Here is a 25,496-nt window from a genome sequence, read left to right on the forward strand (position 1 = left end):
TGCTGTAGCTCTTCCCTGCCACCCCAAAAGCAGAGGGAGTTGATCTTCCCAGCATACTTATAACCTCTCATGGCACAACTGTGTCACAGTACACTGAGGAGGAAGCTGTGCCCTACATACATTGACCCTGAGATCACACAGATTATTATTATGGAACTAATGCTTATATGCCCTTACTGTTTTGCCTGTGACTTACACTGTTATCACATGGCCATGTGAACATCATCTATAATAGGACACACTCTTAAGGATCTGCCTGCCTATCAATCTGCCATTCAACTATCTAACATTTACTGGTTTCTTATAGTTTGTCAAGCATTCTCTTCATACCAAGGAGGATTCAAGGATAACTATCTTTTAGATCAGGACCACTTGGATTTTGCTATTTAATTAGTTTCAACCCAGTGGCTTTTGAAGTATTGTACAATATTAGTACTTTTCCAGAGGATAAGAAAAATTCAACAGGCAGCATGTCCGCCAGCTCAGAAAACAACCTAAACAAATTAATCTAATGAAGATTTGTCTAACCTGCTTTATGAAGGTTGCATAATCCTGCTTTTTATATAGTTGAAAAAGAACAGGATTAGTTAAAAGTATTATTCTTATGGTTTGAGATTCTTAGGTGAGAGATTTGGCCTAAATTTAAGGTATTATTATTATTATTTATCCTACATACTCTAAGCTTTTTTTTCGCCTGCCAAATTTGGCTAAAGAGTAATCATTTAAGTGTAGTAAGATAATTTAATATGCCAAAGCTAATTAATATGTACAATCATATATGTCATATAGGTAATATAGGCTAGCGGATTCTCTACTGCAGTATCAGAAAGATGGTGGCTTAGGCTTTTTGGGTCACTAGGGATCAGCACAACGTTAGCTGCTGTCCCTCTTGTGCACATTTAACTCTCTGGGGCTAGGTAGCAGATCCTTTGGTATCTCTCCAGTATGTACTCTGTGTCCTGTCTCCAGCCGCCCAAACAGGAAGATGACATACTGAGCAAAGTTAACCTCTCCTTCCTTGCCCATGGATTGAGCCTTTGATCATTTGGCAACTTCAGATTTTTGTACCTTTTCTTGTAGGGAGGAAGGGGTATACAGGCATACAACTGAGTAATTTTTGTATTCTATACTACTTAATATTTAAGTGGGGAAAAAATTGAAATAACTGTCTTAGAAATATGTAATGCTTAAGGTTTTCTGTGCAAGAGGTGGAATGGATAGGACCATAAAAATTCTGATTTGTGGCTTCTTTTTTTTATTATTATTATTATTTTGATTTGTGGCTTCTTTAGGAAATGCAAACCACATTGGGAAACCAGCTATCAGCATTTGCATTTAGATTCAGTACTATTGCTACCTGGAGCACTCCAGGTATTAAAGATGAGCTTTTTGTGTGGTTTCTTCTCCTGAAAAAGTTTATAACAAGATTAGAAAGAAATGATTTTTCCCACAAAATGACAGATAATATTAGGTTTTGTTTAAAGGAACATTTGTCCCAGCTATATCAATCAAAAGCCAGAACAGACTGCTAGGCATAATTAGTTAGGCATCTGAGTAATTTAAAATTAATAGAGGGTTCAAGCAAAGTGGATGTGGTTAAAAGGACAACAAACATACTGAATCCAAGTCAGAAAGACATTTGTTCGGTGAATAAAGGTTGTTTCTTCCACTCATAGATACTTTAGCTCATTAAAATTGATTACAAGCATTATAGAGATGGTCTTGAAATTCTGATAAAAGCTTCCTACATAAACTAGTTTGCAGCTTATATCAATATATTAGTTAATGATAATGTTTTTAATTGTAACATCTCCTATCATCTAATTTCTCAGATTATACTGATTATTCAGAAATTTTGTTAATGCTTTAAGACTATTGCCTACAATTCATTTACTTGTTATTTTATGATACGTGCTTAATTTAGCTGAGCTATCAGACTTTATTCATTTTTAGAATTTACTAATAGCCACTTTGTAGCCAACTTTAACTTCTTTTACAGATGATGAGGAAGAGATCAGATCTTTAATTTAGCTAGCATAGATTCTCCAAGAGCTTTATAGATAATTGGACCTTTTCTTTTCTTATATTTTCTTTTCTTTCCTTTAGCACACATGTATGCAACTGGGGGGCAAAAGATACAAGTAGAAGGAAAGAGAGAATTTTAAGCAGGTTCCATGCCCAGCATGGAAGCCAATGCGGGGCTCTACCTCAAGCTGCTGAGATCCTCACCTGAGCTGAAATCAAGAGTTGGACACTTAACTGACTGAGCCATCCAGGCACCCTGATAATCAGATATTTTAAAACAGTTATTAAAAGATAACTTTATGGGGATCCCTGGGTGGCGCAGCGGTTTAGCGCCTGCCTTTGGCCCAGGGCGCGATCCTGGAGACCCGGGATCAAATCCCACATCGGGCTCCCGGTGCATGGAGCCTGCTTCTCCCTCTGCCTGTGTCTCTGCCTCTCTCTCTCTCTCTCTCTCTGTGACTATAATACATAAATAAATAAAAATTAAAAAAAAAAAAGATAACTTTATGCCCAATTAGGTGTCTATTATATCTCTCTTAGAACTTGTCCTAAAGCTTATTTTGTTTCAGGAGTCAAAGAGAGCAGATAAACTAACCCATGGGGCAACTTTTACAAGTAATATCAGAGTGAAACTTACAGATGCTGATAAAGCTAAGCTTTTAGTTAATTAATTTGGTGTTAACTGAAACATCGAGAATATTAAGCTTTCCTAGAGTTCTTTCAGCATTAACCTGTTAACCAGCAATCTTAGGCTTTATAGCCTTTAATTAATGCAATTGCTATACGTAGACCTTTTTTTCCAAACTAAATGTGGTTATCTTTGTCATCATTGTAGGAGCAGAAATTTCTTTCTTTGTTCCCTGTGTAGTGCTGGTTTAGTAAATAATAATCTGAAAGTATTTTTTAAAGTAAAAGTATTTTGATATAAAACATAATAAAATGAGTGATTATCATTACTATATGTATTCCTTAATTTTGGAGGGAGCTCTTTTCAATTATAATATCAATCAACATTTTATTTATAAATGTTTCATATTCATCTTATAAACTTCCTCTAAACTTCAAGTCCTATTTCAATCTAAATTCACTTGTTAACAGGATTAACCCTTACTTCTTTTTAACATTTGAAAAAATATAAACTTAATAAAGCACAACTATTTAAAGTCTTTGTATATTTAGAAGTCATATGAATCAGGCAACTCATATCTGCAGGCTTCCATTTCTTCATATTAAAAAAGCAGAGTTTGTACTAGTTCAGCTTTGTTGTTAGATGATCTATGTTCAGAGGCAGAAACCGGCAGTTAATTATGAGATCCTCCTCCTGACCTAGGTGCAATCTTTTCTATGTATATATCCAGGCAGCCACTTAATCCGATTTTATGTAAGAAAAGAAACTTGTCGTCTTTGGACCAAACAATATTTATTTTTATTTTTTTCTTAAATTCTAAATTTATAGCTCTATGTTTGGGAAGATTTAGTTGAATGGATACTACCATTTAAACCTAAACAGAATGACTTCTGTCTCTAGCACTAGCCTTGGAGTACCTGCCTCATTGTGGTTGATTGTCTGGAATCACATTCATTATATTTGCCTCATTCTCTCCACCCAAGCAAACCTACACTACGTTTGTTTGCTGTCACCATTCTACTAGTTCTTGTAACAAAATATCCAATATAGAGATTTCAGGTTGCAAAAGGGTTAAGTGCCAACTTCCCAGTGGACACATTTTCAGTCTAGATCTCATTTGTTTTCTGTAGTGTTTTAGCATGTGAACCACTCATCCCTCCTCTTTTAAAAATTGAAGTATAGTTGACACACAATGTTACATTAATTTCAGGTATATTACATAAAGATTTAACAACTTTGTAGGTTATGCTATGCTCATCACAAGTGTCGCTGCCATCTGTCACCAGACAACACTCATTCCTTTTCATACTCTCTCAGCCACCATCTGTTATAAAATTTTGCAAAGTGTTTTCTCATATGGCAGAAAGAGGGGAATGTGCATAGAAGGTGACAGAGAAAGAGAATCAGTATAGGCTGTTGAATTTTTAAGGTAAAGGTGATGTTTAGTACAAGTTCCTAAGGGATCTTTGCACTTAAAACTTCAGAGTCATTCTTTAATAATTGTTCTTGCTTTCTTCTTCAGTCACTTAACTCTTAAACATCCCAAGCATGTGCCCATCCCAGGAGGACCTTTATTGTTTCTGTTTCTTCTGCCAGAATGATCTTCCCCATATGCCATTTTAGAGAGGCTTCGTACACCACTCTGTCTCTTACACTCGTTTATTTTACTTACATTTGACTACTTACTGTCATTTTATAGTTTAAGTTTATATGTTTATTTGGTTGCTTATGAATTCAGGGATGTGTCTCTTCTCCCTACCACATCGTCTGTGCCTGAAACAGTGCCTGGCTTCTAATAGACACTCAGCAAATGTTTGTTAAATGAGTAACACCCTTTGAAGATCTCTTCTCTACTAAATTGAGTCCATATTCCTCAACTTGACATTCAAGGTTCTACACAATAAGACTGTAACTCAGTTTTACAGTCCTTTACAGTAAAATAGGGCAGAAAAGGAAGGTAGGGCCAGATCATGGAGTACCTTCAATACAGACTGAGATTGAAAGGCTAGAATTATGGTTTTAACTTTACTGTGACCAGTGGAGCTCTAGGTCCTCATGGAGTGTAAGCCTTCTCTCTAATCCCATGAATGTGCCTGAGAGGATCATGGAATGCAGTACCCTAAAAGCACCCAGGAAGAGAATCCTATCATGGTAAGCAGCTTTTCGAGAACATAGAATAAACCAAGCTGACCTCAGATGGGATACAAGAGAAGGAGCCTAGGGGGTTCCTTCAAATCAGCATGTTGTATTGGGAAATTTGTATCACCACTCTGTATAGAAATCTTCAGTGCCTATTGATTTAAATATAAACTCTAGTCTTTCACCTTTTAAGTCTCAGTCTTTCACAATTATTTCTTAGTAATTATTTCTTAGTATAGAAAATAGTTTAGAAATCCTAAGAAATACTACATGTAGTCAGTAGACCAGCTGAAGAGACTACTTTTTTCATTTTTGGTTATCTTTTTTCCTGCCTCTGTACCCTTTTCTCATCCTTTCTCTCTGTCCAGAGTTCCTTTTCAAGCATGACTCCAAATGTCAAAATGGTATCTTTCTTCCATATACAGAGATATGAAAACCCTCTCCCTCCTTTGAATCTTTTTAGCCCTTAAAATGCCTTATACCTCCCTATATTATCATTTGTATAATTCACCTTACCACTCTTTAAACTTCATGAAGGAGAAACTTCCTTACAGTTGTTTGTCCCCGTAACACTTGCTGTGGTACCTTTTCCGTAGTAGATGTTGCAGTGTTGTCAGTGTTGTAGAGAGTTAATTCATTTGAAAGGGACCTTAAGACCTTCCAAGGATAGTTACAATTTAGGTGTAGAGACATATGCCATCATTTTATTAGAGAGTGGCTACTGCAGCTAGTGGTTCCTCACAACTAGTGAATAAATCCAGATAGCAACTTAGCTGAGAAGTTTTACATTTACATGAGTATTCCCAGCAGTATTTTCTGTCCCTCTCCTGTGCCCTAGCTACCTTTCAGTAACTGCTGTCATGCAGGGGCCTAGTGGATACAATACAGTCAGTGCTTATTCTCTAATAAAGAGAAGAATGCCGTTCCCAAAATATAAAACTTAAGACTGTTGGACAAACAAGCCAGCCACTTATAAGTTAATGTAGAGTTGTTCTTAGAATAAATTGTGGATGGCTCCTGAGTAAATAAAGTGAACAAAATATTCAAATAACTAACCTGTATTATGTATTTGTGGTCATCTGATTTATTATTTGGCATTAAATCACTGACTTGATTATCCCATACAAATAGGTTCATCTGTATACCTAGCTGTATTCTTTTCTGTGGCCATGGTACAGAAATAAGCAGAAGGAATTTGTCAAAAAGAAGACAATGTGTTCATTTGTAAGGATGCCTAACAGTAAGAAAAACAACATTTCAAATTAACAGTATGCCTTTTTTTCCATCCCTAGGGACCAAGGGGACCAGATGGCCTCTTAGGGGAACAAGGTATACAAGGTGCCAAGGTAAACACTGATTTTTCTCATTTCATATGCACTTAAGTTTTTGGGAGCCCATATATGTTCTACCTGACTTAAAACTATTGTAGTTCCTTACAAAATTATGGTTCTAAATTTTCTCTTTGCATAAGTATGAAACATACATAAAGTTTTTACTACACACAGAGAAATGTTTTCTTTTAAATATTGAGCTATGTACTTGATGTTCTATTTTCTTGCATGTGATTATACACTAGCATGTGTAAGACCATATTTCACATCCATATTAACTCCTCTGATATTGATAATTTGTTAGGGTGAAAAAGGAGATCAAGGAAAAAGAGGGCCTTATGGTCTTATTGTAAGTAGTAAAGCATTTCACATTAAAGATAAACATATAAAATCTTCACTGTTTTTCTTGGTGTCTGTGGTTAATATTTGGTGAGTGACCTACTGTGACCCAAGCCTTTTCTTCTTTATGTAGGGTAAGACTGGAAACCCTGGAGAGAGAGGAGTTCAAGGGAAACCAGTAAGTAATAAAGAATAATTAAGCTCTGAATAAATTTTATTCATTTTATTCTCTGGCACAACTGTCATTACTCTCAGTACATGAGACTAAGAGAATACCAATTATTTTCCTCCTTCAGTCATTAGGGAGATATTTGATTTGTGCAAGTTGCTTATACATTCTGGGCCTTGGTTTTACCTGTTTTTAAACTGGTGGTGATAACTGTTGCTTTTATTCTACCCTAGTTCTGATTAGTTTTTCTATAAAGTCTGTTTCAAAATAAAATGGTGGGCAGCCCGGGTGGCTCAGTGGTTTAGTGCCGCCTTCAGCCCAGGGTGTGATCCTGGAGTCCCGGGATCGAGTCCCACATCGGGCTCCCTGCATGGAGCCTGCTTCTCCCTCTGTCTTTGTCTCTGCCTCTCTCTCTTTCTCTGTGTGTGTCTCTCATGAATAAATAAATAAAATCTTTAAAAAAAATTAAAAAAAATAAAATGGTGAGATTATTATATAAATATAGTAGAATATTAATAAAGCCAACATAATAAGAAGTTTCTTTGAGGCTTCTGGCCTACTTTTATTTTAATTCAATTTGAGCATTCTTTAGACCCTTGGAGCATAGAGGGAGCTATGTGTGTCATCGTGCTTTGCCATGCCACTGCTCTAAGAGTTTTTAATATTAGACAATGCTAAATATTTTAGTACCATCAAAAAACCTTTTCAGAAAGTATAAAATTTTTCCCCTGAGTGGCAACAAGTTTTTTTTTTTTTATGATCATAGCACAAAAAAGCAGGATTTTGTCAACTAGCAGAGAAGATCACAATGTCTTCATTCACTAATGAAGGAGAGAAATATTAAAAACAAAAAAGATACACATATGCATATGTGCACACACACATATACTGGTACATATATATAAAATTTTGAGTAATCTTAATTGTATGAGCTTTCAAATATCATATATTTCTGATTTTATTTAGAATCCTAGTTTTTATCATAATTATAATTTGTATGACATCTTGCTTTATCATATATGTATCTATGCACAATTTAAAGTTATAAAATTAGATAATAGTTTAAATAGACAGCAACTGAACAGTCAGAAAAAGATAAGAGAAAAATCTTTTTTTCTGCTCTAGCAGTTGTCACTAAGGTCACTGCATTTACTTGTTCCTCTTTGAAATCTGCTGCCCCCTGCCTGTTGTTTCCCATAATAGCATGATATTTGACAGTGGTCAAATCTAAAGCCTCAGAGACCTAAAAGAGAAAAATTGCTCTATCCAGGGAAAGAATTTATGTGTGACAGTGTTATTTATTGAAGTCATCGCCAAAGAACATTCTTTGAGTATTAATATTCATCATCTGGGTTTCTGTTATATCAATGCAAATGGTATTTCTATAGATTCTTTTCACTTTGCTATGTTGTATATGAAGCTTAAAATACATGGCAATGAGTAGAGAAATTTGAAGCTCATCACATTCTTGTTATTGTAGAGAAAGGAAGCTGAGAGAAATAAAATACTCATTTTATATATTATTGACTTCCTTAGAATTTTACTTTCATTTGCAGCCTATTAGATATGCCTAGATAAATGCAAAATGTGATATTTGACTTCCTCAATCAAATAAAAGACATTAGAACCATTTGTAACCATAGCTTAAGGCAAGCAATTGAGTACAGTTACTTTAGTGAAGGATATGGGTTGGACATTAAATCATGAGTTTATAATAGTTGTTGAGGTTTACATGTCTCTATACCTACATTATCTCCTTGATTGAACTGAAAAAGACTTCTGAGATCTTAGGGAAGCTAGGATCAATCAGACCAAGAAATTCAGATGGTCCCAAAGATTTATTTGATCCTCCACAGTAATCTAGATGTCTCTAGTCATCTATGCAACTGTCAACAAGCAGGCAGTGCTGTATAATAGAAAGATATATTGAAGATCAGACTGACCTTTGCTCCAGTACATGCTTCTAACAGCTGTATAGTTTGACTAAATTGGTTAGCTCGCTGGATATTTTCCTTATATGTAAAATTAGAGAGACATCTCTAAATTGTCATAATTCTAAAGCCAGGTATTAAATGAAAAATGGTAACACATTTCTTGCTGAGATAATCAGGAGAAGTACATCTGTCAATGGGCCAACTCTGTTTCCTGTACTTGCCTTCCATCCACATGTAGATCTGACTCAGGAGGAATGGTCATGATCCATGGTGTTATTAAGATACACCTGGGTAATTGCTAAAAACCTGGGTAATTGTTTTTAGATATCTAAATCTGATAAAAACACTTCTTGATTTTTTTAAACCTAGATATTCTTTCAGTTGATAAGTTAGGGATGTTAAATCTCCAATGATTTTGTATTTCTGTCTCTCTCTTTAAATTTGTCAAATTTTGCTTTATATATTTTAAAACACTATTTTAAGAATATTCACATTTATGATTATAATGTCTTCCTGATGAACTGACCTCCTTTTATTTTTACAAAAAATTCCTCTATATCTCTAGTAATACTTTTTATTCCTGCTAATACTGTTTGTTTTGACATTTGCTTTATTTGATCAATAAATCTCTACAGCCTACTTATGCTTGCAGCTTGCTTCGCCTATCTTTTTCATTCATTTACTTTCAACCCATCTGCATTTTGGCATCTAAAGTATGTGTCTTTTAATTGGGTCTTTTTTTTATTATTATTCATTCTGAAGATCTTTATCTTTTAATTAGTGTTCAGTCCATTTCCATTTAATGTAATTATCAGTTTGGTTGTACTTTGATCAACCATTTTATGGTTATTCTTCCCTTGTGGTGGTATTGTTGTTCAGTGCCTTCTTTTGGCATTGAGCACTCCGTTTTAATTTAGATATTGGCTTTTTATCTATATTTCTTTGAACTATTATTTTTAAGTGATTATTTTAAGCCAGGACTCAGTAAACATTTTCTGTAGAAAACAAGTGCTGGTCCAGATTTGACCCCCAGGCTGTAGTTTGCCAGCTGCTGGTTTAGGGATTATAGTACACATCCTAACTTTCCAAAGTCTGCTTAGAGTTAATATAGTAATGCTTAACATAATTGTAAGAAATTTGCAACTGTATACACCGATTCACCATCAACATCCTGTTGTTTATACTATCATTGTTTACATGTCTTACATCTATGTGTGCTATAAACCCTTTTTTGCAAAGTTAAATTTTGCTTTAATATAAATAAAGTATTTTTGTTTTAATATAAGTGAAATATGTGTTTTAGGGTATTTATGGGAAAAGTAGCATTTTTAAAAAAATTATCTGTGTTTACTTTTCTGATATTCTCCATTGTTTTCCTGTAGATCTGCATTTCCAAATGGTATCATTTCCCTGAAGCCTATAGAACTTCCTTTAGATTCCTTATAGTCAAATTTTGCCAGTCATGAATTCTCTTAGTATTTGTTTGTGAAAAAGTGTTTGCTTCACTTTCATTTTTTAATTTTATATGAATTCTTTTTTAAAGTTTTTAAGTTAGTTAACATACAGTATTATATTAATTTCTGGTGTACAGTATAGTAATTTAACACTTCCATACATCGCTCTGTGCTCATCACAACAAGTACACTCCTCAATCCACATTACTTGGTTAGTCCATCCCCCTGGGCACCCACCTCCCGTCTGGTAACCATCAATTTGTTCTCTATAGTTAATAGTCTATTTCTTGGTTTGCTTTCTCTCTTTTTCTCTCTCTCTCTCTCTTTTTGCCTTTGCTGGTTTGTTTTGTTTCTTAAATTCCACATATGAGCAAAATCATTTTTTCCACTGGATATAGAATTATGGATTAAGAGGGCTTTCTTTTTTTTTTTTTTTTTTTTTTTTTTTTTTAAGAGGGCTTTCTTTTATTTGTTTCCATTCAGTACTGTAAAGATCACATGTCATTTTCTTTGGGCCTCAACTATTTCTGATGAGAACTCCACATTTATCTGTATCATTGTTCCCCCTGCATGAGATGTATCATTTTTCTCTGGCTACTTTCAAGGTTCTCTACTTTCGACTATTAGTAGTTTGACTAGTAGTTTGATGTGCCTACATGGATTTTCTTTGCATTTATTATTCAGCTTGAGATTTGCTGAGCTTCTTTTGTGTGTAAATTGCCGTTTTCACTAAATTTAGAAGTTTTTCAACTTTGTTTATTTCAGGGTTTTTTTTTCCCTATTCTATCTTCTCTTTCCTTTCCTTCTTGGATTCCAATTAAATACATATTAAACATTTTGATATCATCCCTTAAGTCCCTGAGGCCTCATTCATTCCTTTTTTTTTTTTTCAAAGATTTTGTTTATTTATTCACGAGAGACAGGCACAGACATAGGCAGATGAAGGAGCAAGCTCCCTGCAGGGAGCCTGATGAGGAACTCAGTCCCCGGGCCAAAGGATCCCGACCTGAGCCAAAGGCAGACGCTCAACCACTGAGCTACCCAAGTGCCCTGGCTTTAGTCATTCCAATTTTAATCTGTCTGTTTCCTGTTTTCTTTTTTAATTGGATAACCTAATTCTATCTTCCTACTCACTTTTTAAGCCCACTCAGCAAAACTATTTATGATATGGAATTTTTAAGTTTTATTTCAGATATTTTTTTGTTCTGTAATTTCCATCTTTATAGATGCTGTTCTTCTGAGATTTCCTATTTGTCATTCATCATAACTGCATTTTTATTTACATTACTGAGCATATTTATAATAGCCACTTTAAATCCTTATGGGATAATTCTACCATTTGGGTAATTTTGAGTTTGCTCTCCATTAATTGTCTTTTCTTGTAAATATGGGAAAATTCTCCTGTCTAGTAGTTTTGAGTTATATCTTGGACATTTTATTTTCTTAAGTAGTCTCTATGCTCAGCATAGAGCCCAACAAGGAGCTTGAACTCATGACCCTGAGATCAAAACCTGAGCTGGGATCAAAAGTCAGATGTTTCACTGACTGAGCCACCCAGGCACTCCTATATGTTGAACATTTTAAATGGTTAATTGTTTCATTTTGTTTTTTGATTTGGCAAATCATTTACTTGATTGCTTTCAAACTCCAAATTCTCTCTCCCCTATAGTAGCTCCCTGCTAAAAACTCTGTCCAATTCTTTTTTGGCTTTGGTAGGATGCTTGGTATGTACCATATCAATACTTACTTCAAATGTTACCAAGAGATTTAAGCAGAGTTTACACTCAGAATTTGAGATTCCTTCTCTCTGGATTTCTCTTCCATCATTTCCCAGCAGCTGTCACTCCACATTCCACCTTCTAGTTCTCCATGCCAGTAAGACTGTAGATTTCTATCCTCTTTTTTTCTTAATCATCCTATATAGCTTACCTTCTGGCTAAAAGCCATATTTAAAATGAAAAATCAAACACTCATTTTAGTGCCATTCCTTTCTTCTACATGTAGACCTCTCCACTCTAATTTTTACCTGCTTTTTATCTTTCTTCAATGTTTTCAAGCTTTTATAAGATATTTTGTCCTGGGTTTATAGTTACCTGTAACTATAGGTGTTTTGACAGGAGCTACTTGGCCAATATTGGAAGTGGAAACTCTTAACAGTTCTTTAAGTAGTTTCCTGAAGTAACTCAGAATATTTGAGAAATATTTATTTTATAATCCTTACATTACACAAAGTATATAGTATTAACTATTCTTTCTCTCTTTTCAGATAATGAGATATAGTTTTCATAATCCTACAATGAAATAACATTTACATGCTTGCTTATCCTTATAGAAAAACCTTTGAGGACGATCTATATATTTACTGAATATGGAAAAGGCATTGAGTGTTTGATTTTTTGTTGAAATCAGTAGAATGCAATTCAGTACAGTGGATGAGCATGGCATTGGAATCAGACATTGGACATCAAATACTGGTTCTGCCACTTACGAGGTGTTTTGACTTTATAAAAATTATTTAACCTCACTGAGTCTCAGTTTTTGTATCTTTAAAGTTTTTGTATCTTTAAAGATATGTTTAAAGTGACATATCTTTTGGGGAGCACAGGTGGTACAGTCAGTTAAGCATCTGACTCTTGATTTCAGCTCAGGTCAGATATGAGTTGTGAGATCAAGCCTGGCATCAGGCTCCATGCTCAGTACAAAGTCTGCTTGGATTTTTCTCTCTCTCGCTCTCTGCCCTCCCCCCACCACCACACACATGTGAGTGCCGAGGGCAGGGGACTACTTCGTCAGCACTGTGGATTTCACAGCTGGGGGGTGAACTTTTTCCTGCCAAGAGGCTATTTCAAGAAAACCTATCACCACTTCTAACACCAACTCTTCAGGTTTCCGTTGAAGGATGTTCATAAAAATGCTACCTAGATCCTCAAGTAGGGTTCTTCCCAACATGCCCTTCAGTGTTGAAGACTTTCGAATACTCTAAATTCTCATTTGGCACTCCTTAAAAATAGCCCAGAGGTACAAGGCTGGGTCAGCACCCCCAGACAACAACTGCCACGTCATTTGAACCTAACTGGTTAGCAGACAAGTGAGAAACACAAGAAAAAAAAAAAAAAAAGCACTCTTCTATGTCTCTCTCAAATAAATATTTTTTTAATAAAAATAAAATAAAATGAGATTTTTTTAATAATAAATTTATTTTTTATTGGTGTTCAATTTGCCAACATACAGAATAACAGCCAGTGCTCATCCTGTCAGGTGCCCCCCTCAGTGCCCGCCACCCATTCACCTCCACCCCCCGCCCTCCTCCCCTTCCACCACCCCTAGTTCGTTTCCCAGAGTTAGGAGTCTTTATGTTCTGTCTCCCTTTCTGATATTTCCCACACATTTCTTCTCCCTTCCCTTATATTCCCTTTCACTATTATTTATATTCCCCAAATGAATGAGAACATATAATGTTTGTCCTTCTCCGATTGACTTACTTCACTCAGCATAATACCCTCCAGTTCCACCCACATTGAAGCAAATGGTGGGTATTTGTCATTTCTAATGGCTGAGTAATATTCCATTGTATACATAAACCACATCTTCTTTATCCATTCATCTTTCGATGGACACCGAGGCTCCTTCCACAGTTTGGCTATTGTGGCCATTACTGCTATAAACATCGGGGTGCAGGTGTCCTGAGATTTCATTGCATCTGTATCTTTGGGGTAAATCCCCAGCAGTTTTCCAGAGTGGCTGCACCATTTCACATTCCCACCAACAGTGTAAGAGGGTTCCCTTTTCTCCGCATCCTCTGCAACATTTGTGGTTTCCTCCCTTGTTAATTTTCCCCATTCTCACTGGTGTGAGGTGGTATCTCATTGTGGCTCAACACCAAAGAAACAAACAATCCAATCATGAAATGGGCAAAAGACATGAAGAGAAATCTCACAGAGGAAGACATAGACATGGCCAACATGCACATGAGAAAATGCTCTGCATCACTTGCCATCAGGGAAATACAAAATGAGATTTTATAGTTATATCAAATGATGTTCATTATGTGCTTGGCATATGCTTTCAATACATAGTAACAAATACTCATTATTCTTTGAGTCATCATTATCATAATTGCTGGGTTGAAGTCATGGAGCAAGAAGTTCTACTACAAAGAGTATATTTTCAGTACTATCTGAAAAGCCTTAATGGGGATTTTTTTTTTTTCTGTGTCCCAGTTTTTATGGTTTTGCAGCAGAATGCCCGACATGGAACATAATTGCAAATATTCAGCTGTGCAATTAATGGGGATTTTTATTTTGTATTAGCTTGTGCTTTGTTTGTCTCTAATAAAAATAAGTAGATCCACTTAGATCATTTCATAACTTTGCCAAACAGCTTTTATGAACCATTAACCTTGTTGAAATATATATATCAAGCTTGACATGGTATATGAACACATGTTACAAAGCAAATCAGGCAGACATTATTTAAGTTTCTAAACTTTTTCAGTATATTTCAGTTGGTATATGAGGCACAAAAGGAACCCTTATATTGATCCTGTCTCTTTAACTTTGGAGCCTGGAGTGAATGGATAACATAAAGTTTTCATGACTGAAACAAGGCCTTAGTCAGCTGTGAGTCTGTGATTTCACATATCTTTCTTTAACCAGAGAACTACACACACCTAAATATAGCATTAATGACTATAACTTAGAAATTGTTTTATGTTGCTAGGAATTTTAAATAACTTTACTTCCAATTTAATATCATATTTTTCTTTGCATTTAGTTTTAATATAAAATGGTGATTGTGATCCACTGTATAACTGCCAACTTCTCAGGGTCAATAATGTAGATCAAGCAAATTACAAATAGGGAAGGGCATCATTTCCATATCATTCATAGTCATCAATGTCTGGCACACAATACATCCTCAATATATTGTTAAATGGAATAATCAAAGAGGATCTGAAATTTGATTTAGTTTTATATACCATTGTAGAATATACACCCACTTCTGAGACTCAATTTAATGGTACCATAGATGGCATGATGTAAAAATAAGGGAAAATAAAGGATGTTAGAGTTCAATTTAGTCATTTCTGGCCATCTAGCTTCTGAGACTCCTATGCCTTACCAGTTTTTAAGGACATAAGTTATACTTACTAACACATCACAAGGTTGTTATTTTTGGAGAAAGAAACCATTTTTATAGCAATATTAAAGGTATAAAAATTTAAAATAATTCTGGATAATTGTCTCTGAATATAAGTGGGGATTAAGTATAAGAATACAGATAGGTATAAGGAATTTCTACAACTCAACAACAACAAAAAAGACAACTTGATTAAAAAATGAGCAAAAGGACTTGAATGGACATTTCTCCAAAGAAGATATACAAATGGCCAATAAGCACTTGAGAAGATGCTCAATATTACTAGATATTAGAGAAATGTGAATCTGAAACACAGTGAGATAACCACTTCTCACCCCCTTAGAACAGATATTATTAAAGAAAAACTGAAACAAAACACACATACACACACAAAGTAACTAGTGTTAGCAAAGAAGTAGAAAAACTAGAACCCTTGTGCATTGCTGATGGAAATGTAAAATGGTAAGGTTGTTATTCCTAGGTATCTTATGTTTTGGTACAATAGTAAGGTGAGATTTCTATGGAAAACAGTTTGGTTTTCCTTAAACAGTTCAACATAGCATTAATATGTAACCCATCAATTCCACTTTAGATATATACCTCAAAGAATTGAAAGCAGGAACTTAGAAACTTTAACACTTTTGTGGTGTTTATAGGCATAGTATTCACAATACCCAAAAGGTAGAAAACCCAAGTGTCCACTGATGGATGAATGGATATACAAAATATGATATAAACCTACAATGGAATACTATTGAACTTTAAAGAAAGTTTTTTTAAGTTTTTATTTAAATTCTGATTAATTAACATAACAGTATAATATTAGTTTCAGGCATACAATTTAGTGATTCAGCACCTCCATACATTACCAGGTGCCCATCACAAATGTACTCCATAATCCTCATCACCTAGGTAATCCATGCACCCCACATACATCTCCCTTCTGGTAACCATCAGTTTGTTCTCTATAGTTAACAGTCTGTCTCTTGGTTTACCTCTCTTCTTTTTTTTTTCCTATGCTTCTTTGTTTTGTTTACTAGATTCCACATGTGAGTGAAATCATATGGTATTTGTCTTTCTCTGACTGACTTCTTTCACTTAGCACAATACTCTCTAGCTCTATCCATGTCATTGCAAATGGCATGATTTCATTCTTTTTTATTGCTGAGTAATACTCCAGTGTGTGTGTGTGTGTGTGTGTGTGTGTGTGTGTGTGTATTACATCTTTATCCATTCATCAGTCAATGGATACTTGGGCTGATTCCATATCTTGGCTTTTTTTTTTTTTTTTTTTATGATAGTCATCAGAGAGAGAGAGAAAGGCAGAGACACAGGCGGAGGGAGAAGCAGGCTCCATGCACCGGGAGCCCGACGTGGGATTCGATCCCGGGTCTCCAGGATCGCGCCCTGGGCCAAAGGCAGGCGCTAAACTGCTGCGCCACCCAGGGATCCCTCATATCTTGGCTATTATAGATAATGCTGCTATAAACATTGGGGTGCATGTATCCCTTTGAATCGGCATTTTTGTATTCTTTAGGTAAATACTTAGTAGTATGATTGCTGGATCAATGAGTGCTTGTATTTTTAACTTTGTGGAACCTCCATACTATTTTTCAGAGTAACTGTACCAGTTTTCCTTCCCACCACCAGTGTAAGAGTCTTCCCCTTTCTCTATATCCTCACCAACACCTATTGTTTCCTATGTTGTCAATTTTAGCCATACTGGCAGGAGTGAGATGATACCTCATTATAGTTTTGATTTGCTTTTCCCTCATAGTAGGTAAGGTTGAGCATTTCTCTTCATTTGTCTATTAGCCATCTGTATGTCTTCTTTGGAAAAGTGTCTATTCATGCCTTCTGCCTATTTTTTAACTGGATTATTTGGTTTTTGGGTGTTGAGTTTTGTAAGTTCTTTATACATTTTGGATACTAACCTTTTATCAGATATGTCATTTGCAAATATCTTCTCCCATTCCAAAGGTTGCCATTTAATTTTGATTGTTTCCTTTGCTGTGTAGAAGCTTTTTATTTGGAAGAAGTCCCAACAGTTTACTTTTGCTTTTGTTTCCCTTGCCTTAGAAGACATATGTTTAGAAAGATGTAGCTACAGTCCATGTCAGATAAATTACTGCCTATGTTCTCTTCTAAGATTTTTATGGTTTCAAGTCTCACATTTCAGTCTTTAATCCATTTTGTTGTTGTTGTTTAAAGATTTTATTTATTCATGAGAGACACAGAGAGGCAGAGACATAGGCAGAGGGAGAAGCAGGCTCCCCGCAGGAAGCCTGATGTGGGACTCAATCCCAGGTCCCCAGGATCACAACCTGAGCCAAAGGCAGATGCTCAACCACTGAGCTACCCAGGCATCCCCTTTAATCCATTTTGAATTTATTTTTGTGTATGGTGCAAGAAAGTAATCCTGTTTCATTCTTTCTATTGCTATCTAGTTTTTCTCAATACCATTTGTTGTTAAAGAGACTATCATTTTCCCATTGGATATTCTTTCCTGCATCGTAGAAGATCAATTGACCATATAATTATGGGTTTGTTTCTGGGTTTTCTGTTCTGTTCTATTGATCTATATGTTTATTTTTGTGCCAGTACCATACTGTTTTGATCACTACAACTATGTAATATAAGTTGAGGGTCCAGAATTGTGATGCCTCCAGCTTTGCTTTTCCTATTCAAGATTGCTTTGACTGTTTGGGGTCTTTGTGGTTCCATACAAATTTTAGGATTGTTTGTTCTAGCTCTGTAAAATGTGCTACTGGTATTTTGATAGGGATTTCATTAAATCTGTAGATTGCTTTTGTGTAGTGTTGACATTTTAATAATATTTGTTCTTCTAATCCATGAGCATGGAATCTCTATCCATTTCTTTGTGTCATCTTCAATTTCTTTCATCAGTGTTTTATAGTTTTCAGAGTATAAGTCCTTCACCTCTTTGGTTAAGTTTATTCCTAGGTATCTTATGTTTTTGGTACAATTGTAAATAGGATTGATTCCTTAATTTCTCTTTCTGCTGCCTCATTATTGGTGTATAGAAATGCAACAGATTTCCATACATTGATTTTTGTGTTCTGTGACTTTCCTGAACTGATTTGTCAGTTCTATCAGTTTTGGGTGAAATCTTTTGCATTTTCTATATATGGTATTATGTCATCTGCAAATAGTGAAAATTTTACTTCTTTCTTCCCAGTTTGGATGCCTTTTATTTCTTTATGGTGTCTGACTGCTATGGTTAGGATTTCCAGTACTCTGTTGAATAGAAGTGACAAGAGTAGACATCCCTGTCTTGTTCCTGACCATAGAGGAAAAGCTCTCAATTTCTCCCCAGTGAGGATATTAGCTATGGATTTTTCATAAATGGCCTTTATTATGTTGAGATATGTTCCCTTTAAACCTACTTTGTTGAGAGTTTTTATCATGAGTGGATGTTGTACTGTCAAATGCTTTTCCTGCATCTATTGTCTTGATCATTTGGTTCTTTTCCTTTCTTTTATTAATGTGATGTATAACATTGATTTATTTGTGAATATTCAACCACCCTTTCAGCCCAGGAATAAATCCCAGCTGATGGTGGTGAAGGATTTTTTTTTAATATACTGTTGGATTTGACCTGCTAGTATTATGTTGAGGATTTTTGCAAGCATGTTCATCAGAGATATTGGCCAATGGTTCTTCTTGGTAGTCTTTTTCTGGTTTTATTATCAAGGAAATCCTGGCTTCAGAGAATAAATTTGGAAGTTTTCATTCCTTATCTATTTTTTTGGAGTAGTTTGAGAAGAATAGGTATTAACTCTTCTTTAAATGTTTGGTAGAATTCATCTGTGAAGCCATCTAGTCCTGGACTTTAGTTTTTTGGGGATTTTTTTGTGGGGGGGGATTTTTTTTTATTACTGATTCAATTTCTTTGCTGACTATTGGTCTGTTCAAGTTTTCTATTTCCTTTTGTTTCAACTTTGATAGTTTATATGTTTCTAGGGATTTATCCATTTTTTTAAGGTTGTCCAGTTCGTTGACATATAGTTTTCATAATATTCTCTTATAGTTATTTGTATTTCTGTGGTATTGGTTATTATTTTTTCTTTCTCATTTGTGATACTATTTTTTGAAGGGCCCTTTCTCTTTTCTTCTTGATAAGTTTTGCTCAAGGTTTATCAGTTTTATTGTTTTTCTTTTTTCCAAGAACTCGCCCCTGGTTTTATTGATCTGTTCTATTGTCTTTTTCATTTCTAGATCATTTATTTTTCTACTCTGATTTTCTTATTTCTTCCCTTCTGTTGGCTTTAGGCTTTGTTTGTAGTTCTTTTTCTAGTTCCTTTAGATGTAAAGTTAGGTTATTTATTTGAGATGTTTCTTGCTTCTTAAGGTAGATCTGTATTGCTATTTACTTCTCTTTTAGGACCCTTTTACTGCATTTCAAAGGATTTGGACCATTCTATTTTCATTTTTATTTGTTTCCACGTACTTTTTCATTTCTTCTTTTATTTCCTAGTTGACCCATTTATTGTTTGGTAGCATGATTTTTAATGTCCATCTAGTTTGATCTTTCCAGACTTTTTCTTGTAGTTGACTTCTAGTCTCATAGTGTTATGGTGGGAAAAGATGCATCATATGACTTCAGTCTTCTTATACTTTTTGAGACCTACTTTGTGACCTACTGTATGATCTATTCTGGAAAATGTTCCATGTGCACTTGAAAAGAATATGTATTCTGCTGTTTTAGGATGGAATGATCTGACTATGTCTGCTAAATCCATCTAATCCAGGGGGATCCCTGGGTGGCACAGTGGTTTAGCGCCTGCCTTTGGCCCAGGGCGTGATCCTGGCATCCCGGGATAGAGTCCCACGTTGGGCTCCCTGCATGGAGCCTGCTTCTCCCTCTGTCTGTGTCTCCGCCTCTCTCTCTCTCTCTCTCTCTCTCTCTATCTGTGCCTTTCATGAATAAATAAATAAATAAATAAAATCTTTAAAAGTAAAATAAAATAAAATAAAATAAATCCATCTAGTCCAGTATGTCATTCAAAGCCATTGTTTCCTTATTGATTTTCTGTTTAGATCATCTGTCCATTGATGTAAGTGGGGTGTTAAAATTATTATTATTGTATTATTATTGATTAGTTCCTTTTTTCTTTGTTATTAATTGTTTTAAATATTTGGGTGCTCCCATGTTAGGTGTATAAATATTTTTAAGTATTTGAATTCTCCCATATTAGGTACATAAATATTTACAATTGCTATGTCTTCTTGGACTGGCCCCCTTATGATTCTATAAAATCCTTCCTTGTCTCTCATTACAGTCTTTGTTTTATTTTTTATTTTTTTAAAGATTTTATTTATTTATTCATGAGAGACAGAGAGAGAGAGAGAAGCAGAGACACAGGCAGAGGGAGAAGCAGGCTCCATGCAGGGAACCTGATGTGGGACTCGATCCCAGGACTCCAGGATCATGCCCTGGCGCGGAAGGCAGGCGCTAAACCACTGAGCCAACCAGGGATTCCCCACAGTCTTTGTTTTAAAGTCAGTTTGTCCAATGTAAGCATTATTACTCTGGCTTTCTTTTGACATCCATTTGCACGATCAATATTTCTTCATTTCCTCACTTTCAATCAGGTAACTTCAGGTCTAAAATGAATCTCTGTAGGCAGCATATAGATGGGTCTTGTTTTTTTATCCATTCTGAAACTCTATGCACATAAATGTTTAGTCCATTTATAGTCAAAGTAATTATTGATAAATATTTATTTATTGCCATTTTATTATTTGTCTTGGGGTTGTTTCTGGAGATGTCTCTGATACTTTCTTGCCTTTCTGTCTTACATTGTTTGCAGATATATTGATAATGATATACTTGGATTTCTTTCTTTTTATTCTTTGCATGTGCCTTAGTGGTTTTTGATATATGATTACCATTAGGTTTGTAAATAACCCCTTCTGCACATAGCAGTCTATATTAAATTGATGGTAATTTAAGTTTGAACCCATTCTTTTCTACTCTTCTCTACACACTTTAGGTATATGTTATTATTTTATATATCTTTTTTGTGAGTTCTTTGAATGATTTTTTTATTTTTGATAAAACTGATTTTGTGTTTCCTGCCTTTATACTGTAACTTTTGGTCTTTCCTTTCCGCTCAAAGAGTCCCCTTAAATACTTCTTGCAGGGCTGGGTTAGTTGTCATGGATTCCTTCCATTTTGGTTTGTGTAGGATACTCTCTATCTATATCCTTCTATGCTGAATGATAGCCTTGCTGGATAGAGTATTCTTGGTTTCAGATTTTTCCCATGCAGCCCTTTGAATATATCATGCCACTTTCTCTGGCTTGCCAAATTTCTGTTGATAAATCTCCTGCTAGCCTTAGGGATTTTCCCTTGTAAATGAAAGACTTCTTTGTCTTGCTGCTTTTAAGATTTTTTTTTATTAGTAAATTTTGCAAATTTAGTGACAATATGTCTTGGTCTGAGCCTGCTTTTGTTGATCTTGACAAGGTTCTCTGTGCCTCCTATATCTGGATGTCTGTTTCCTTCCCTGGATTAGGGAAGTTTTCAGCTATTATTTCTCCAAATAAATTTTCTGCCCCATTTTCTCTTTTCTTCTTCTGGGACTCCTATAATACAAGTGTTATTACATTTGATGGAGTCACTGAGTTCCATAATGCTTGCTATATATATTTGTTTTGCATAATTCTTCCTTCTGTCTTTTGTTCAGCTTTATTGCTTTCCATTATTTTGTCTTCTAAGTCATTAGTTTCTTCCTTTGCTTCTTCCAAACTGATATTCATTGCATCAAGCATGTTTCTAATCTCACTTATTGCACTCTTCATCTCTGATTGATTCTTTTTTTTTAAACTCTCTTATCTCTGTGATAAGGATCACACTGATGTTTTCTCTTCTTTTCTCAAGTTCAGTGAATATCCTTATGGTCATTGCTTTAAATTCTCCATCAGGCATGTTACTTATATATGTTTTGCTTTGGTCTCTAGCCATGACTTTAATTTGTTCTTCCATTTGGGATAAATTCCTCTGTATTCTCATTTTGTGTAAGTCTCTGCCTACTTCTCTGTGTTAGAAAAGCCAGTTGTATCTTCTGTTCCTGGAATTAATGGCCTTATGAAAAAGAAGTCATATAGTGCCCAGGGCCTGGCACTTCAGGGAGTTTCTCCTGGCACATGTGTGCTGCATGTGCTCTGCTATTGTGTACTGGCTGCTCTATCTGTTAGGCCATTTATTTGCAGAGGCTCCTCTGAGTGATGTGGGCAGTATTTGGCTCTTGGCCTGAATGTGGTGAGTTTTAACTAGGTATGCTCTGGTATGTTTGTGAAATGAGACCTGTCACCACCTCCACCAGAACTGAGGTTCTGCAGAACTCTCTGATTGGGAGACCCGGGATGGACAGGGATTTTTGCTGGTCTTCTTGGGGAGCCTGCTGTGCTGGAACCAAGGCAAGTGTGACTGAGAAAGGCAGTTCCATCAGAGTTCAGGATGGTAGGGCTTAGTGTAAACAAGTTAGGCAGCCAGTGTCAGTGCTGCTCACTCCTTCCCACAGATGACTGTTTATGCTGAAGGGTGCAGGAGGCAAATAATGCCAGCTAGCTCCTTTGTTCCCAGACAAGTGTCTCTTTGAACACTGCTTCTCAGGGATTTTCTCTAAAAAGAGTATATAGTGGCCCCCCACTTTGTGCCCCAAGTACTCTTTAGGTTGATGTTTCCATTCTATATGCTTCCAGGTTGTTTGCCCACCTTCTGTCCAAGAGCAGCACAGTGCCCTTTGGGCTCTATCCCAGCCCAGCCTGCTGGCCTTTAAAACTAGGCTTTAAGCTCCACTGGTTATAAGAACTCACAAAATTCAGCCCTTCTCATTTTTCAAGTCAATAGCTTTGGGGATATATTCTTGTGCATTCCCCTGTGTGCCTTTCTCTCTTGCCTTTTTCCACAACCAAAGTTTCCTTCCTTCCACAGCAGTCAAGATTCACTTCTCCCCTAAACCATGTCTCTGCCCTTCCTGCCTTCTTCAATATGGCTTCTACTGTCCCTTTAGTTATGGAGTTTTTTCTATCTGTCTTCAAGTCAATTTCTGGGGTATTTGGATAATTTGATAATTACCTTGTTGTATTTTTGGGCTGAGAGGAATCTGGCATCCTCCCATGCCACTGATATCTTACTCCTCACCAATACTGGTGAAACTCGAAGACATGCCATGTGAAAGGAGCCGGACACAAAAGAACAAATGTAGTATAACTACTTATATAAGGCACCTAGCATACTCAAATTAGAGGCAGAATGCAGAATGATTGTTGCCAGGGAAAACAGGGAGGGGGAAAAGGGTGCTATTTAACAGGTATAGAATTTGAGTCTGGGAAGATAAACGATTCTAAAAATAGATAGTGATGATAGTAGTGCCCAACAATGCAAAGGTACTTAATGCCACAAAACTGCACATTTAAACACTGTTAAGATGGTAAATTTTATGTTATGTATATTTTACAATAAAAAGAAAAGAGGGAATAGAGGTAGACAGAAAAATGGGTGGGAAGATTGTAAAGGAAGGCTGAGGTAAGGAAGTAAAACATCTTCAAGCATCACTTTTTCTTAAATTTTGCCTTTGTTTATTCAGGGTTTACAAGGACCCCCTGGGAGTACAGGAGAGAGGGGACTTGAAGGAGAACCAGTAAGTTTATCTTTGTACTTTTCTAATGTACTTTTCTGTTATTGCCCTCTTGTGCTATGGCTGGTACATTTTTGAAAGCAGCATTTATCATGGGCCTAATTATATAGAAAATATATATAGAAAATGTGGTTTTTAGTGCCTTTCTGGCCTCATATAGTCAGATTTGGTCCTGTTTTTCTGGAACTGGTAAAACTTCACATATTTCTATTTTCAACAAGGATGGCTCTGTTTTATTGACTTGCAGAAATTTTCTTTGTGAATGGCTTGCTGTTCTTAAAATGATTATATTATCCTGCCACACACACACAAAATCAGATTTTTGAGACCAATTCTGTAATAAAATACCATACAAAGAAGCCAAACTATACATCCAATGGGCCTAAATGTACAAACATGACAGAAATACAGTTCATCAATAATACAAAAACTTACATCACGATTTCAAAAATGTAATTCAATTATGAAATTTCCATGGAAAATAATTGTGAAAAGGAAAGATTTTGTCACGGTTACTCTTTCACTTATTCTTTATTGCCTATGAAGTCATTTTTCTAGTTAATGGTATCAGATGTAATATGCTGTAACATGTTTGTAAGATTTATAATACAATATAGTCTTTCAAACTCTACTGGGTTGATTTTATCTATTAGTTGACCCAGAGGCTTACAGGTGGCCTTTGCATAATTCATTTAGCTAGTAGCAAGTGGAAAATTTAACAGTCAAAGAGCTATTCTTACTAAATTGTATTCATTTCCTCCTTTACATATTTAACCTATGATATAAGTTCTCTAAGCAATAAGTAAATATTTGAATGTATATATAATTCTTTCCAAATGAAGAATTTTGGATACAGTGTTGATTTTTTCAAACCAAACTCCTCTTGATTCTCTCCCTGTTTTGTATCTCTTGCCATCACAATCCTAATATTTATTTGACCAAAAATAATGCAGTTTTTGGTCAAATATCTTTAGCATTATTTATTTAAATAACTCTTTGAAAAAGTTTGTAGCTCTTTGAAATTAGAGACTGTTTCTCTCACCTTTGTAATCTTGCCTGATATAATGCCTTGCATATTAAATCTACTTAGTGTATGTTTGTTAAACTCAGTAGACAAAGGGTCATTTGCCCAAAAGCATAGTCAGTAATATTAGATGAAGGGAAATGCAATGAAAGCTAACTTAATCTTAATAAGGAACACATTTAAGTAAAGTATGTCAAAAGAGCTATTGCAATTGCAGAGATAATATCTTAGGCTTTATATAAGAAAAGACTTGTTACTGTAGACATAAACAACTAAATAGTTTAAACGCACCTAAAAATTGACATTCAGGTCACCGGGTCCATGGGGCTGGTAAATAAAATATAAATCAGTTTATAGTGGATATGACGGCTTTGTTTTATATGTTTGAGCTGCCTGGTTAAATCATAGAAAAGAAGTAAATTGGCAAAATGAAGGACACAGAAGAGATGTTGAAAAATATTATATTTTGAGAATCATAAAATAGAGAGGGCTACAACTTTTCTATAGTCAGCACCTATTAGAGTTGTCTCTTATTAAGTACCTGTAAGTAAGTATTGAAATTTCATTCTAATGATAGAAATATCCCAATTAAATTATCACAGAGATAAGTGGATATTTACAAACTGAGATAAATGCTGTGAATTA

At 35.3% G+C, this 25,496-nt stretch overlaps 1 protein-coding gene across 7 annotated transcripts in view; it reads left to right on the top strand.

The window, feature by feature from the left end:
- COL24A1 (collagen type XXIV alpha 1 chain) overlaps positions 1-25,496 on the top strand; it is a 388,183-nt gene that overhangs the window by 220,396 nt on the left and 142,291 nt on the right. For 6 of the 7 annotated variants that reach the window (XR_005987020.1, XM_041750763.1, XM_041750766.1 and 3 more), the window contains 4 exons: positions 6,085-6,138; positions 6,428-6,472; positions 6,596-6,640; positions 23,777-23,830. Coding sequence is in view for 6 of the 7 variants with exons in the window: in XM_041750763.1 (XP_041606697.1) it covers positions 6,085-6,138; positions 6,428-6,472; positions 6,596-6,640; positions 23,777-23,830 (198 nt within the window). In the remaining variant the exon portion in view is untranslated. The remainder of the gene's footprint in view (positions 1-6,084; positions 6,139-6,427; positions 6,473-6,595; positions 6,641-23,776; positions 23,831-25,496) is intronic. The other variant, XM_041750767.1, reaches the window with a different exon arrangement.

The sequence above is a fragment of the Vulpes lagopus genome, chromosome 3 (genome assembly GCF_018345385.1).
Source record: "Vulpes lagopus strain Blue_001 chromosome 3, ASM1834538v1, whole genome shotgun sequence".
NCBI classification, from domain to species: domain Eukaryota; kingdom Metazoa; phylum Chordata; class Mammalia; order Carnivora; family Canidae; genus Vulpes; species Vulpes lagopus.